This window comes from Cetorhinus maximus, chromosome 10 (genome assembly GCF_964194155.1).
Source record: "Cetorhinus maximus chromosome 10, sCetMax3.hap1.1, whole genome shotgun sequence".
In the NCBI taxonomy this organism is placed as follows: Eukaryota; Metazoa; Chordata; class Chondrichthyes; order Lamniformes; family Cetorhinidae; genus Cetorhinus; species Cetorhinus maximus.
The window spans coordinates 59,745,977-59,761,140 of record NC_135888.1 but is presented as its reverse complement, the minus strand read 5'-3'; the positions used below and the strand labels follow the sequence as shown (position 1 = coordinate 59,761,140).

General features: G+C 40.1%; 1 protein-coding gene across 2 annotated transcripts in view; it reads right to left on the bottom strand.

The window, feature by feature from the left end:
• Positions 1 to 2,138: 2,138 nt before the first annotated feature.
• Positions 2,139 to 15,164, bottom strand: part of LOC144685718 (clathrin interactor 1-like) — a 262,875-nt gene continuing 249,849 nt past the window's right edge. For both annotated transcript variants that reach the window (XM_078550531.1, XM_078550529.1), the window contains exon 12: positions 2,139 to 3,858. In XM_078550531.1, the coding sequence (XP_078406657.1) occupies positions 3,488 to 3,858 (371 nt within the window). In that variant the 3' untranslated portion in view covers positions 2,139 to 3,487. The remainder of the gene's footprint in view (positions 3,859 to 15,164) is intronic.

Below are 15,164 nucleotides of genomic sequence, written 5' to 3'. Positions count from 1 at the left end.
ATGCACAGCAAGTCATTCCACACTAGAAAAAAAAAACAGGTTGGGTGAAGATTTGGCATTTTGAACAATGCCTGTCCAATAAAGACAGGCCTTGGATACATTTCCAACACTTATGTTCTTACGTCAGATTCACATCATTCACTATTTTTAATAAAGTATTGTTGTAGAATTGTTTTATATTGGTTTGTGAAGTCCAGTATTTACAGTAACATTGCATCCTTCAGCCACCATGACCACGATGAAAGGGCAACTAGCAAGAGTACAACTAGAGCTACCCTAATTGGATATGGATGCTGTTGGGGCGGATATTTTTGTACAATATTTCATTTTTATCTGGTGACAACAGACATTGGTTGCACAAACCCCGAGAGGTTAACCTGCTTTCCAAAGGAACCAGGTGCTGTCCAGGGAGGGACTATATTGCTGCTGTTAAAAAACCTATTGTCTCTATACCCCAATACCTGCAAATTTTAGGAGATGAAGCCCACAGTTTTAATGTCTTTTCCATTTAGAAATGTTAATTTTCTGCATGCTCTCCTTGAAGATCTGATTAAAGGATTGGGTTGAGTAAAGGTCAACACACAAAAAGCTCGCCTTATTTAACAAATTAAAAGACTAATGACAATTCAGAGTAGTAATTAAACAGATAACTGTTGCATTTTGTCTTAAGAATACTAGGATGCAAGAGGAGCCTGGGCTCATCACAAAAATATCAATAACTTGACCATAACTTGGCCTTAAAGAACTGTTAAGGGCAAAAGCACTGAAGAGGAAACCAGGAGTGGAAAACATTTCAGATGCAACATGCCAATGTTAAACATCACGACTCTAGCTGATACTTTTGATTTTCAGTCACTTTGTAAAGATATATTTGGATTCTATTCACACGCAGAGAATTGTGCAATTTATGCATTTATACTAAAGGGAGAGAGAGGTGTCTTTTTTTTTTTATACAATCAGTTACAATAGGCCTGCTCATAGGATTAAGCAGAAATGTCGGGGGTTATGCAAAAGCCTTAAATAACTGCAAGATTACTTAGTTTGCCCAGTTGTTCAGACCCTTAATGCCATTTTGTTTGGTACCAGTGCACTAAAAGAAATGAAAATCATGCTGTAGCAATCTTATGCAATGGTTTCCCAGATGCTTTGGGGACTTTAATCCACAACTCTGCAAAAAAGGTCAGTGGTCTCGTTTTTAATGCATCACCATAAAAGTAATATCCTTTATGTTTCACAAATCAAATACTCCAAACACAGAATTTGGTTAGTGCTTCTTTCTCTGTACTGTACTCTACTTTCCTCCAATTAAGTTAGACACAGTACAAAAACTTCACACACCCATCTTTCCCACTTTACTGAAATCCCAGTGGGGCGTGGAAAGGAAATACCCACAGCAATATTAATTTTTCATACTCATCAGCACTTTTCATTGAAATGCTTGGGATAAGAATATTATTACTGGAGAAATATTGAAATGCTTGGGATAAGAATAATTCTGGAGAAACATTTATAGCTACACCAGAATTAAACATGGAATGGGAGAATGCCAGCAAAAAGCTTCACTCTTCCTTGGAATTCTCTGTATGCATCAAACCTCCTAATTCTGAGTTAATGCTATTTTAACCCCACTAAAAAACAGGTTATATCTCAATCAACATGAAATATCATTTCCCTTCACAAGGAAAAAATTACAAGGAAATCATTTAGGAGACCACAGGAAAAAACAACTGACAGCTTTAAGACTACTGAAGCGTGCATCGATTATTTTGATGTAACTATACATGAAAGCTTTTATTCTTTGATTCCAATTCAAACACTTCAAATTGTTGAATGATTAAAAAGTGCAGACTGCTAATTACACACCCTCATTTCTTATTTAGGAAACAAATCACTTTTCATTATACTTGAAGTACAATAATTTATGCCTAATTATAAATGTTGTAAATGGGAGAATTGGCAAGGTTTAGACTAGGTCAAGGCATCTTCCCTCTTTAAATTTCGAGTGGTGAAAGCCTTTTGTTGGAAAAGGGACAAATGCAAAGTCATTAAGGCAATGTGAATTATTCATTAAAAAATTTACTTCCACAATGATTTTTTCCTGAAGTCACAATACAAAGTCAGATAAAGGGCACAAAAGATGATTTTAAGTAACAGATTTTAATGAATAGTTTGCTGTAATACATAACAGGTCATGAGTACAATTGAAACACATTTTTTCCCTCTCTGGCTTGTTGGAGAGAAGACAAAAGAATCACTAAGTATAGGGTTTGACTTTTGCATCACTAGCAGTGAATGTCTCTTAGTGAAGTTCCCATCCAACAAGCAGATAACATGGCTTTAACATTACAGAACACTGTCATGATTCACCAGTCACCAAGGCAAAAAATGTTCAAAAACCAGACAGAGAGAAAAAAAAAATGACAGCGTACATATTTTTGGAAGAAGTGGAAAACTCTTCACCTGTGCCGCCTTGGAAACTAGGACAAGTTTAGCGTTAATGCTAGTTTCTGCGAAAAGCAGAGGAATGTCTTGGGTATTGCACACTTGCAGGGTTTGCTCAGCTGAGGGGGAAAGGAAAAGCCTCACCTGTACCTGTGCGTGTAGAAAATAGTTGGATTAAGGTGACTGGTGACCTGTGCACTCACCTATTACCAATGTGAGATGCCCTTCCCATTCCTTTACCTCAAATCATGAAGTCCCACAACTGCAAAGGGAATACGTAGCTGATATTTGTGTTTCAGCACTAGACAGTGAATATTAAAAGAAAGGGATAATTGAGGGAAATTAAAGAATAAAAGCTGCAACTACCACCATTTATTAATTATTAATAAAGAAATTTTCATGATAGAAAGGATTTAATTTCCCCTATTAAGACTGGAACATATCACCAAACTATTTACATTCCAGTAATCAGGTTTGTTTTTTTGGTACCTTGAAGTAGACCTTTTAATAATTTTGCATTCATTTGTTACATAAAGGATATATACACAAGCTGATTATCACATTGCTGGAAAGACTGATTGTGTCCAGGTCAAGAGGTAAAGAACAACAAAACTTTTAATGTTTATACTCTGGATTTTAATGATTTTTCTCAGGATCCTGACTTAAAGGCCATTAAGATAGGTACAAAAATTACTTTTGATATGAACCACTTTTCCCAACCCATGTAATCCTCCCTGCCCTGTGATTTCAGTAGAGTTAAAATTCATCAACATTTAAAAAAGCTTTCAGGTGTATCTCACAAACAAGATGCCAATGAAAGGGATTTTACTTGAAGAACCTCTGTTAGGAAACAGACATAACACATTCAATAGCACAGATCTTGCCAATTACCAGATTTCTCCCCAATACAAAATATGCCATATTCTTCACAAAACTTGTTCTTTATAGCTATAAAAATTTAAGACAACCTATCTTCACATGTTTCAAGTACTATTTTGTGCAGCCTTCACACCTTCATCTAATTAATGGAGTCTTTCCAACCTTCTCATTTACTGAAGTTGGCAAAATTGGCAAAGGCATCTTGCTTGGATTGCACCATTGCAGGCGTCATGCTGGCATTGAGACCCATGGCAGGAACACCCATCCCCATGGAACCTGTCATGGCCATGCCAGCTGGAGCCACTCCCATGTTTATTCCCATCATTCCTTGGTTCATCACACCACTCTGAGGCATTCCCATAGGATTCATCCCTATGGCACCAGTCCCCATTATGTTTGGCATCCCCATGCCCACTGGCACACTGCCAGCCATCAAAGGAGATGCTCCTGGAGGTCGTGGAGGCATCACACTGGTTGGCGAGTTAATGGATACGGCTGAAAAGCTTTGAGTCACGAGGTTCACCGGTTGCTGTGTGCCTGCGAAGAGGAGAACAGGTCAGTGGATATTTTTTTTTTTAAAAACCCTACCATATTTTTCTGCTCCTCTGTCCTAGTGTGGCTGGATAATGTTATGGTGGAAATACACTGACACCACGCCTCTGGAGGTTGTGTTCATGCTAAATAGATTAGCCCAGATATTTAATTGTGGGAGGCATCTCAGACAAACACAACAATGTCCTCTTTTGAAATCTAGACATGCACTTTACTATTAGAAATAACTAGACAACACAAGTGGAGAAATACTGATGCTTCCCAAAACAATCCCCAGGCTTGATTGGGACCACAAGTCCAATTGTAACATCTCCATTAAAGCACAGAAATCTAGATTCCTGCTTTGTATTTCTCAGTACAACATTCTAACTTGGGCAACTATCCCCAACCATTCCTTCATCATTTCTGGGTCAAAATCCTGGAATTCCCTATTTTTTTTTGCATTTGTTCATGGGATGTGGGTGTCACTAGCAAGGCCAGCATTTATTTTTAATGCCCAAATACTTGAGAAGGTGCTGGTGAGCTGCCTTCTAAAACCACTGCAGTCCATGTGGTGTATAGATACACCCTCAGTGCTGTTAGGGAGGGAGATCCAGGATTTCGACCCAGCAACAGTGATACAATTCCAAGTCAGGGTGGTGTGTAACTTGGAAGGGAACTTGGAAGTTGTTGGAGTTCCTGTGCATCTGCCGCCCTTGTTCTTCTAGGTCATAGAAATTGAGAGTTTGTAAGGTGCTGAAGAAGCCTTGTCAATTTGCCGCAGTGCATCTTGCAGATGGCACACACTGTGCGTCGATAGTGGAGGAGGTGAATGTTTATTGTGGTGGATGGGGTGCCAACCAAGCGGCTGCTTTGTTCTGGATGGTGTCGAGCTTCTTGAGTGTTGTTGGAGCTGTTCTTATCCAGGCAAGTGGAGAGTGTTCCATCACACTCCCGATTTGTGTCTTGTAGATGGTGGACAGGCTTTGGGGAGTCAGGTGGTGAGTTACCTCAGAATTCCCAGTCTCTGACCTGCTCTTCTAGCCACAGTATTCACATAGCTGGTCCAGTTCCATTTCTGGTCAATGGGTAAATCTCAGAATATTGATAGTGGGGGATTCAGCGATGGTAATGTCATTGAATGACAAGGGGAGATGGTTAGATTCTCTCTTGTTGGAAATGGTCATTGACTGATATCAGTGTTGCATGAATGTTACTTGCCACTTATCAGTCCAAGCTTGAATATTGTTAATTTGCTTCAGCAAGGAGCTGCGAATAGTACTGAGCACTGCAATTAATCAGTGAACATTCCATAACTGACTTTAAGACTGAGGGAAGGTCATTGTTGAAATAGCTGAAGATGGTTGGGCCTAAGGAATTCCTGCACCAAAAGGACTACAGCTGTGCAGGGCAGCTCCCTAATGTTTCATTACTTCTAGAGATGGGCAGTAAATGCAATCTTGCCAGAGCTGCCTACATCCTGAGAACACATTTAAAAATTTTCATTCACAGCTATCTCAGGGTTTGAAGGAAATGATGACTCTAGGAAATGCATGAAATAATGATACTTGAAGGTGGCAAATTATCTTAGGAACTGCATTCAACAAGTCATGTTACCATTTACTATTGAACTACAGGTCACTGGATTGAGATTTCCCAAACTCATTCCATTTGAACCCTCACATGATAAAAGAGAAGAAAGGTCATTTGGCCTGTTGAAGATCAGTCCTCATGGCATCTCATTAGTTTGTTTTGAACTAACCCCAGGTCTTTGAAGCAAAAGGGTTCCAATCTGTTGTGCCCTGGAGGCTGCAGTAGCACTTATGGTCTTATCAACAGGTTGGAATGAGCACATTGTCTAGTTCTGAAGATATACAATGCTTATTAAACAAGCTAGAGTGATTACGAATCCACCGCCTTCTATTCTGGATTCTTAAATATATCATGGACATAAAATCGATGCGAGCAAGGAAAGGGTTACCTTATCCACTCAGTTTCCACCTAAAAGACAATTTTGAATGTACACGTCTTTAACATTGCATGCATGTACGTATGGATAGACATATGGAGATAGATATTAAAGATAAATTCTAGTGACAATTAAGTATGGTATTCAGCTGAAGTGGGGTTAGAGGGCAGGCGATAAGACGACCAGGGAACGTAGACAAATTCAGTTACACAGTCATTTTTTTTACATTATAAACTCCTACGTCCACATCTGAAACAATAACTGCCTGTGTAAGTGTGTCACATTGGAATTACAACCTGTCAATGATGGAACTGCAGCAGCTCCACTGGATGAGAGTGTAATTACAGTGAGAGAAGTTTAGAAAGGCAATTTCCACTGTAAACATGGATGAAGGAATTTACAGGGAATGCACACAAAGGTAAGATTTTAAATATAGATAATCACATACAAACATAAATAAGACAAATCAAAATTCTCAAAACAAGTAGCATATTTTATCTCAACTAATATTTTACTTATTGCTTTTCTGCCAATATTCTCCTCTCCTTCCTGCTGTTGACTTCTTGCTGGCTACACTTCCACCAGTGTTGGCTGCCTTTAAGCACTTTACCCAAGTGGCTAAAGTCAATACATGACATCACAGCCAAGCCTGAAACAATTCGCTAATGAAGTCCACATATATGCACTTCCAAAAGGCCTGTTGATTCTCAATCCAGAAAGGTGTAATCCTGGCAGATTCTTCTTCCATTGCCTGAAATCAGGAGTTTTTTGATAACTGTAGCACCCTGAAAGCTAATCAGGCTGAAACTCCTCACCAATCAAAGATGAAACCTGTGACCTTCCCAGTGTGTAACTGTCATGCTGGACACCCTGTCCTAACCAATTAAACTGTTGGTGGTACCTCAACAAGTATTTCAGCTGCATAAACCTTCACCTCAAGTGAATTCTCCCTGCAGGATTGATGGAGGAAAACAGAGCTATTCTTCCATATTAAGTAACTGAATCATTCCTGTAGCAATTAAGAGTGCCCATGGATAACTGAAATAAAAGCCTAAGTTTAATTATTTTACATCCAACTGCTAATTAACATCTACAGTAAGTCTGTGTATAAATGAGTTATTCCCTCTGGTTCCTCAATCCCCAAGGACACCACCTCAGTGGGAACCCCATTGACTAAGCAGATTCAGTTCAAACAGCACTGAAAAACATGGCCACTGGGAACTATACAGGTTCTTAAATAATCTTTTACTGGGATCCAAGAATCTTCCTGCTGGATAATCTGAAACCACGTCCCAAGAATATTAGCTCCATGGTCAGATTGTAGCTGGAACTTCTCATAATTGAGAATGAATCCCAGCTCTTGAACTGTTTGCTTCAGGGCTGTGATGGCAGACCTCAGCCACACAGCTCTGAGGAATCAATCTTCCCGAACATGGAATTGTTGCATCCTGAGCTGCACCTACATACAAAGGCACTTTGTGAAAATGCTGGCTGCTGAAAAGCAGGAGCCCAGCACCTCATACTTAAAATTGTGCCCTAGGATCCAAAGCAGAGAAATCTGCATGAGTACTTACATAGCAGTATTACATCATTGTATTTACAGCGCAGAACAGGCCTTTCAGCCTATCCGATCTTTGCCAGTGTGTATTCTGCATATGAGCTTCCTCCCACCCCTCTTTGTCTAATCATTCTATTCCTTTCTCCCTCATGCACTTATATCACTTACCTTTACATGGCATCTATGCCATTCACCTTAGCTACTCCATGTGGTAGTGTAATCTTACACTGCCTTACTCCAGTTTAAGTTGGAAAACTGCTGAAAAGTGCCAAGGAGAAACAAATGGAAGGAAGTCCATTTACAGAGGATGGATGATGCTATGATAATGTGAGAGTCGTATGGAATTGGAGTAGCACAGAATATAGCAGCACAGAGACAGATAGTTTCAACAGATGACTGCCTGTTCTCCAAAGGACTATAATCCAACTCTTGTACTTTTTGCCTTGTAACTGTGTGAGACTAATTGTACTTGATCATTAAATTATTCATGCCACTGTATAGGTTGGCTTGTCAAACTCATATACTATACCAATTTCCTCATTCTAAAGAATAACATATGAAAATACAAACAAGGAGCAGGAGTAGGCCATTCAGCCCCTCAAGCCTGCTCCACCATTTAATAAGATCATGGCTGATCTGATAGCAACCTGAAATCTGCATCCCATCTACTCCTGATAACCTATCTGCCCCCTTGCTTACCACTATCCACATCTGCCTTAAAAATGTTCAAAGACTCTGCTCCCACCACCTTTTCAGGAAGAGACTTCCAAAGACTCACAACCCTCAGAGAAAAATTCACCTCATCTCTGTTTTAAATGGGCAATCCCTTATTTTTAAACAGTGGCCCCTAGTTCTAGATTCTCCCACAAGAGGAAACATCCACCCTGTCAAGACCCCTCAAGATCTTATATGTTTCAATCAAGTCACCTGTTACTCTTCTAAATTCCAGCGGATACAAATCTAACCTGTCCATCCTTTCCTCATAAGGCAACCCACCCATTCCAGGTATTAGTCTGGTAAACATTCACTGAACTGCTTCCAACGCATTTACATCCTTCCTTACACAAGGTGACCAATACTGTACACAGTGCTCCAAATGTGGTCTCACTAGTGCCCTGTACAACTGAAGCATAACCTCCCAACTTTGGTATTCAATCCCTCTCACAATAACTGATAACATTCTAGTAGCTTTCCTAATTACTTGCTGTAACTGCATACTAGTCTTTTGAGATTCATGCACTCGGACACCCAGATCCCTCTACACCTCAGAGCTCTGCAATCTCCCACCATTTAGATAATACGCTTCTCTTTTATTCTTCCTGCCAAAACGAACAATGACATTTACCCACATTATACTCCATGTGCCAGATCTTTGCCCACTCACTTAACATATCTATATCTTTTTTGTAGCCTCCTTATGTCCTCTTCCAGCTTACTTTCCTACCTACATTTGTGTCATCAGCGAATTTGGCAACCATCCCATCTATCCCTTCATCCAAGTCATTTATATAAATTGTAAACAGTTGAGGCCAGAGCACGGATCCCTGTGGGACACCACTCGTTACACCTTGCCAAACTGAAAAAGACCCTACATTCTGCTTCCTGTTAGCCAGCCAATCTTCTATCCATGCCATTATATGTTATCCCCTATACCATGAGCTTTTATTTTCCGCAATAACCTTTGATGTGGCACTTTATCAAATGCCTTCTGGAAATCTAAAGTACAGCACTTCCACCGGTTCCCCTTAATCCACAGCACATGTTACTTCCTCAAAGAACTCCAATAAGTTGGTTAAACATGATTTCCCTTTCACAAAACCATGTTGACTCTGCCTGATGACCTTGAGCTTAACCAAATGTCCTGCTATAACTTCTTCTAACATTTTCTCTATGACAGATGTTAACTGGTCTGTAGTTTCCCACTTTCTGTCTGGTATCCCTTTTTGAATAATGGAGTTACATTTGCTATCTTCCAATCTAATGGGTTCTTTCCCGAATCTAGGGAGTTTTGGAAAATTAAAACCAATGCATCAACTATCTCACTAGCCACTTCTTTTAAGACCCTAGGATGAAGTCCATCAGGGCCCAGACTCTTGTCAGCCCTCAGCTCCAACAATTTACTCTGTACCACTTCTCTGGTGATTATAATTTAATTTTCCTGAGTTCCTCCCTCCCTTCCATTTCCTGGTTTATAGCTGCTCCTCAAGACTTTACTTGTATCCTCCATAGTGAAAATTGATGCAAAATACCTGTTCTATTCATCTTCCATCTCTTTTTCCATTATCAATGCTCCAGACTCACTTTCTATAGGACCAACGCTCAATTTGTTAACTCATTTTTAAAAAATATTTATAAAAACTCTTACTATTTGTTTTATATTTCTGGCTAGCTTTCTCTCATACTCTAATCTTTCTCTCCTTATTAGTCTTTTAGTCATTCTTTGCTATTCCTTAAATTCTGTCCAATCTTCTGATCTGTCACCTATCTTTGCACAATTATATGCTTTTTCTTTAAGTTTGATACTATCTTTAATCTTTCTAGTTAACCATGGATGGTGGGTCTATCCCCTGGACATTTTCTTACGCGTTGGAATGTATCTATTCCGTGCATTCTGAAATATCCCCTTAAATATTAGCCACTGCATCTCTATTGACCTATCCCTTAATCTAATTTTCCAATTCACTTTAGCCAGCTCAGCTTGCATGCCCTCATAATTGCCCTTATTTAAGTTTAAAAACATAGTCTCGGACCCACTTCTCTCTCCCTCAAACTGAATGTAAAATTCAATCATATTGTGGTTGCTGCTACCTAGGGGCGCATTCGCTATGAGATCATTAATTATTCCAATCTCATTGCACAATACCAGGTCTGGCATAGCCTGCTGTCTGTTTGGCTCCAGAACATGCTGTTCTAAGAAACTATCCCGAAAACATTCAATATACAAAGGCTACCTTTGCTCATCTGACTTTTCCAGTCTATATGTAAATTAAAATCTCCCATGATTATCTCCCTCAATTCCCTATGGGATTTATCAATGATTATGTATTTATGGTCCTTGGTTTTGGACTCACTATCACTGGAAACATTTTAGTCAAATGCAGTACCCATCTTTGTAAAATGCCCTGTTTTAGTGATTGCCTGGATTGGAGTGGCCTTTGGATGGATTTTGCCCAATGGGTCTGATGGCATGCTAACCCAGTTAGATATCATGAATTGAGTGCATCCATGCATTTGAAACATTTGGGTGAATGGTTCAAAGTGCACCTCCTGCCTGCTGTACTTGCCATGTTGACAGAAGGCCTGAAGTACAACAGGCACATTTAGGGGGCTCGGCTGAGTGTGTGTGGCATTGCATACTTGTCCTGGGGTTGGATGTTGGTCCACACCTTCAAGTCAGTGTGAATCCCACAGAAAACATCTGGTCTGTGAAAGATCTCAAGGGCAGGTTCCACATAGAGTGTGGAGATGTTCCACACAGAGTGTGGAGATTTTGGAGACTCAACTTCACATGCCTTTGTGCATTTAAAGTTTTGGTGCAACAACATGCCTTTGGATAATATGTCAACATCTTCCTCCAGCCTTCCTCTCTAGGGACTCCTACTTCCAATTTAGAGAGATATGTTCTAAGGTAGGCCCTTCGGAATTCACAGGTTCTGGAATTCTACTCTCTCCTAATATGGGCAGAATCATGGCTTATCAATTCTGCTAAACTCCAATATTTTCTTTTAGGAAAAATAATTCTCGGGGTGTGAATGACATTGCCATGACCACCTTTGTTGCCTACCCCTTACTGCCCTGAGATGGTGATGGTGGGCCTTTGCCTTGTTGATGGTGATCTTGCAGTGGTGTTAGGTGGAGAATTCTTCAATACTGACCCAACAGCAATGAAGAAATGGTGCTAAATGTCCAAGTCAAGATGGTGTGTGACTTAGAGGGGTTCGCATTCTCATATCCTCACTGTTCTTGTCCTTCTCTGTGTGGGAGAGAAAAGTGGTGGGGGTAGGAGGTGCTGTTGAAGTAAGTTTGGCAAGTTGTTGCAAGGCATTCTGTAAAAGGTACATACAGCAGCCACAGAGCTCTGATAGTGGAGGGTCTGGATGCTGAGTTCACTGGTGGGGAAACTGATAAGAGGACCACTTTATCTTAAATGGTGTTGAAACAATTGTAGCTATTCCTCCTAAAGTCTGGGGGAGGGGTCAGATGTGCTGTGAGTCCTCATAATCTCCTACCCAGAAGGAGTCCTTGGATATCTCAGAAGAAATTAATTCTCAGTGAAAGAGGACCAGGACCATGGGCTTCTCCACAATGAGGATTAGGAATACAAAACTACACTCATCAGAGATGCTGTTTAGAGTTATATTTGGTGAGAATTCCTAATGATATTTACATAATGTTACAACTATTCTCAAAGAAGGATAGCCCAAAAGGTGCCTGCACTTGAACTGCTTCAGTAAAATTATCCCAGAGCTGGGACTCTAAGCTGAGGGGTGCCCCATGTTACTACAGTTATTTCCTTGGAGATACCCCAGCTAGGAATTAACTCTTGCAGTAGTGGGAGGGAAGGGAGAAAATTGAGAAGAAAAAAAGATGGCTGAAAAATTGAACACCCAAAATTACCAATGCATGACAGTCACAGGCTACAAGCTGCATTAATGAGCCAACAATGGCTTTCTGACCTCGAGAGACAAGGACAGCAAGTATAATGCAAGCAGTGTCTCTCAGTTACGTTATGGAAAGAACATATATTCCAAAGGTTGAAACACCAGCAGGCTGAAGTTTCCCTGTAGATGGGTTTGTTGTAAACATAGAGAGTAACTCCTGTTCCTTGATTAAAGCAATTATTTCAAATAATCATTATCCCCTTCAGGTACTGGCAGCTCTGGAGATCAATTGGAACCAAACATTTGCCCCACTAGATTAACAACACATCACTGTATTGCTGACAAACCAATTCTGTGTTCCCAGGTTTTAAGAGGATTTAGTGAAAGAGAGAAGGATTTTCACAGGCTACTCTGCATTTAACTTCCTTCATGCACTGCTTTTGGTCTTTGCTGTGACAGAGAGATTTTTAATTTAATATAGCACCTTTAAAGTAATAAAACGTCCCAAGGTGCTTCATAGAAAACAAAATATGACACCGAACCACATAAGGAGATTTTAGAACAGATAACCAAAAGAGTCAAAGAAGTAAGGTTTTAAGAGGTGTCCTGAAGGAGGAAAGAGAGGTAGAGAAGCAAAGGAGTTTAGGGAGGGAATTCCAGAGCTTAGGGCCTAGACAGCTGAAGGCATGGCCACCTGTGATGGAGTGATCATAACTTGGGATGCTCAAGGGGCCAGGATTAGAGAGTGGAAGGGCTGGAGGAGGTTGCAGAAATACGGAGGGGCCAGGTCATGGAAGGATTAAAAAATGGATGAAAATTTTTTAAATCGAGGCATTGTTTAACTAGGAGCCTGTGTAGATCAGTAAGCAGAGAGGTAATAGGTGAACGGCATTTGGCACAAGTTTTGGGTGGCCTCAGGTTTACAGTGGATCGCATATGGAAGACCAGTCAGGAATGTATTAGAATAGTCAAGACAAGAGGTTACAAAGGCACAGATGAGAGCTTTAGCAGCAGAGGAGCTGAGGTAGGGACAGAGATGGGTGATGTTACGGAAGTGGAAGCAGGTTTTCTTAGTGATGGTACAGATATGGTTGAAAGCTCATCCAGGGGTCAAATATGACATCAAGTTTGCAAACAGTCTTGTTCCATCTCAGGTAGTTATCAGGGAGAGGGACAGAATCAGTGATGAAGTGGGGCTTGTGGCACAGACTGAAGATATGACTTCAGTTTTCCCCATATTTAACTGACTCCTTTTGTAGCTTTAGAATGTTGATTGTCTGGAAGAATTATATTCAAAAAATGTAACCATAATCTGGACACTAGGTGATATCTATGCATGATCCTTCTACCTTTGGAGTTTTACCATGGAGCTTTGAAGCTCCTTTTGGAGATTTATAAGACTGTGACAGCACCTGCATGGCAATCCAGCTGGTGGTGGCATATCGTAGTGGTAAGGATGCAAAGTTTCAGGCTGAACTAAGACTCCGTGGAACTCCTGATGTCTGCCACTGAAGTCAGTGGGAGATGCAGGTGTCCACTCAGCTGGTCTGGGTCCGACAACACAGCTGAAGGAAGAAACATCCACAACTTTGGAAATCCCTGGTGGAGTCCTGTGCTAACAGCATCAAAGAACACTTTTTACATTCTACAAATATTACATCTGACCAGTTTCAGATCAACTCTCCAGCAGGCAATTATCAGAGAATAATAAGGGGTGCGAAAATAAGCACTACATACAATTTATTAATTGCTATAATTAGAGCCCCAATTGGGATCCTAGCAAATTAGATTTTTGTCTTTGCAATATTATTACTGATTAAAAAAATTCACTCGCAGAGAGCAAAAATCAGAATACATAGCTCACATCACCTCTGGTATGACAAACTTTCATTTGTGTTTATACAGCTGCCTACGCCAACGTAATCTTATCAAAATGTCTCAAAATACTTCACTGTATGCAGACACTGTACTTCACAAATAATTCAATGTGGACAATACAGCAACAGAGCTGTTTATCTGATATAGCTAACAAAACTATTTTACTGTAAGAAACTGAGAAAAGTCCAAGAAACCCAGCCCCATCCAGTTAACAGTGCAACCTCGTGCAATGTTTCTCCACTTCCGAACCATACCAACACCTGGGGATGGCAAAAAATTAGTAAACATTTGAGCCATTTAGAAAACGCTCTGCAGAATTCCTTGCCCGTCTTCTAAGGTAATTAAGCAAAATTCCAGGAGTCTGCAGTGGTTCACAATTCCTTGTGATCATAGCTACCTAGCGTGTTGTCTTCCATAACTGGAAATTTCTGCTGTTCTCAAGAAGTTGCTAAGATCCTTTCACATTTCAGCAGTTTAGTTGCGGACAACATACTGAAAATAAATCCTGTCTGGCATCTAACCTTACGCTGCCCATTGGTTTTACAGATATTTATTACATACCTACCTACTCACAATGTGTAATATGAAAAGTCTTGCACATTCTTCTAAGTGTCACACCCAATTCCTGTGACACTTATCCCATCAAACTTAACTTACATGAGCAACAAACATCACCGGGATCTGCTGGCATATATAAAATGTGTTGCATCTGGTGCACAGTCCCTGCCAAATGTCACATCCACTTTCTGTGACACTTTCCCTGCCACACTATTGACTGCGCGATGTGATAAGCTGCTGTATAAGCACAAGTGCTATAGTATCATACCAGAGGTGATACTAGTTAAATGCGCCAGTCTTTGTTCTCCAGGAGTGGAGTTATAAAAATCCTCAAAGATCATCAAAACAAATCCTATTATAAAAATTTGATAACACAAAACAGGCAAGGTGAATCATCACCCCAGCTGTTAATATTTTTCCATTGACTTCCTATGCACCCTGCAATTCACCATGAGCAATGCCATAGATCATCTGCCAATATAGAATGGAATTTTGTAAGTAGTTTTAAGAGGAAACGCTCTTAATATATAATGGAATTTTGAGAATTTTAAGGGCAGCAACTCACCTGTTCTTATTTTAAAAAGTCAAGGAAATGATCAGTATTTTTGGGCACAGCAATAGGATTGTATGTGAGACACAATGGGAAATGTAACTCTCACAATCATTTGAAGCTCAAATTATGCCAGATAGGAAAGAAAATTTGTTTGAAACAAAAACAAAAATACCTGGAAAAACTCAGCAGGTCTGG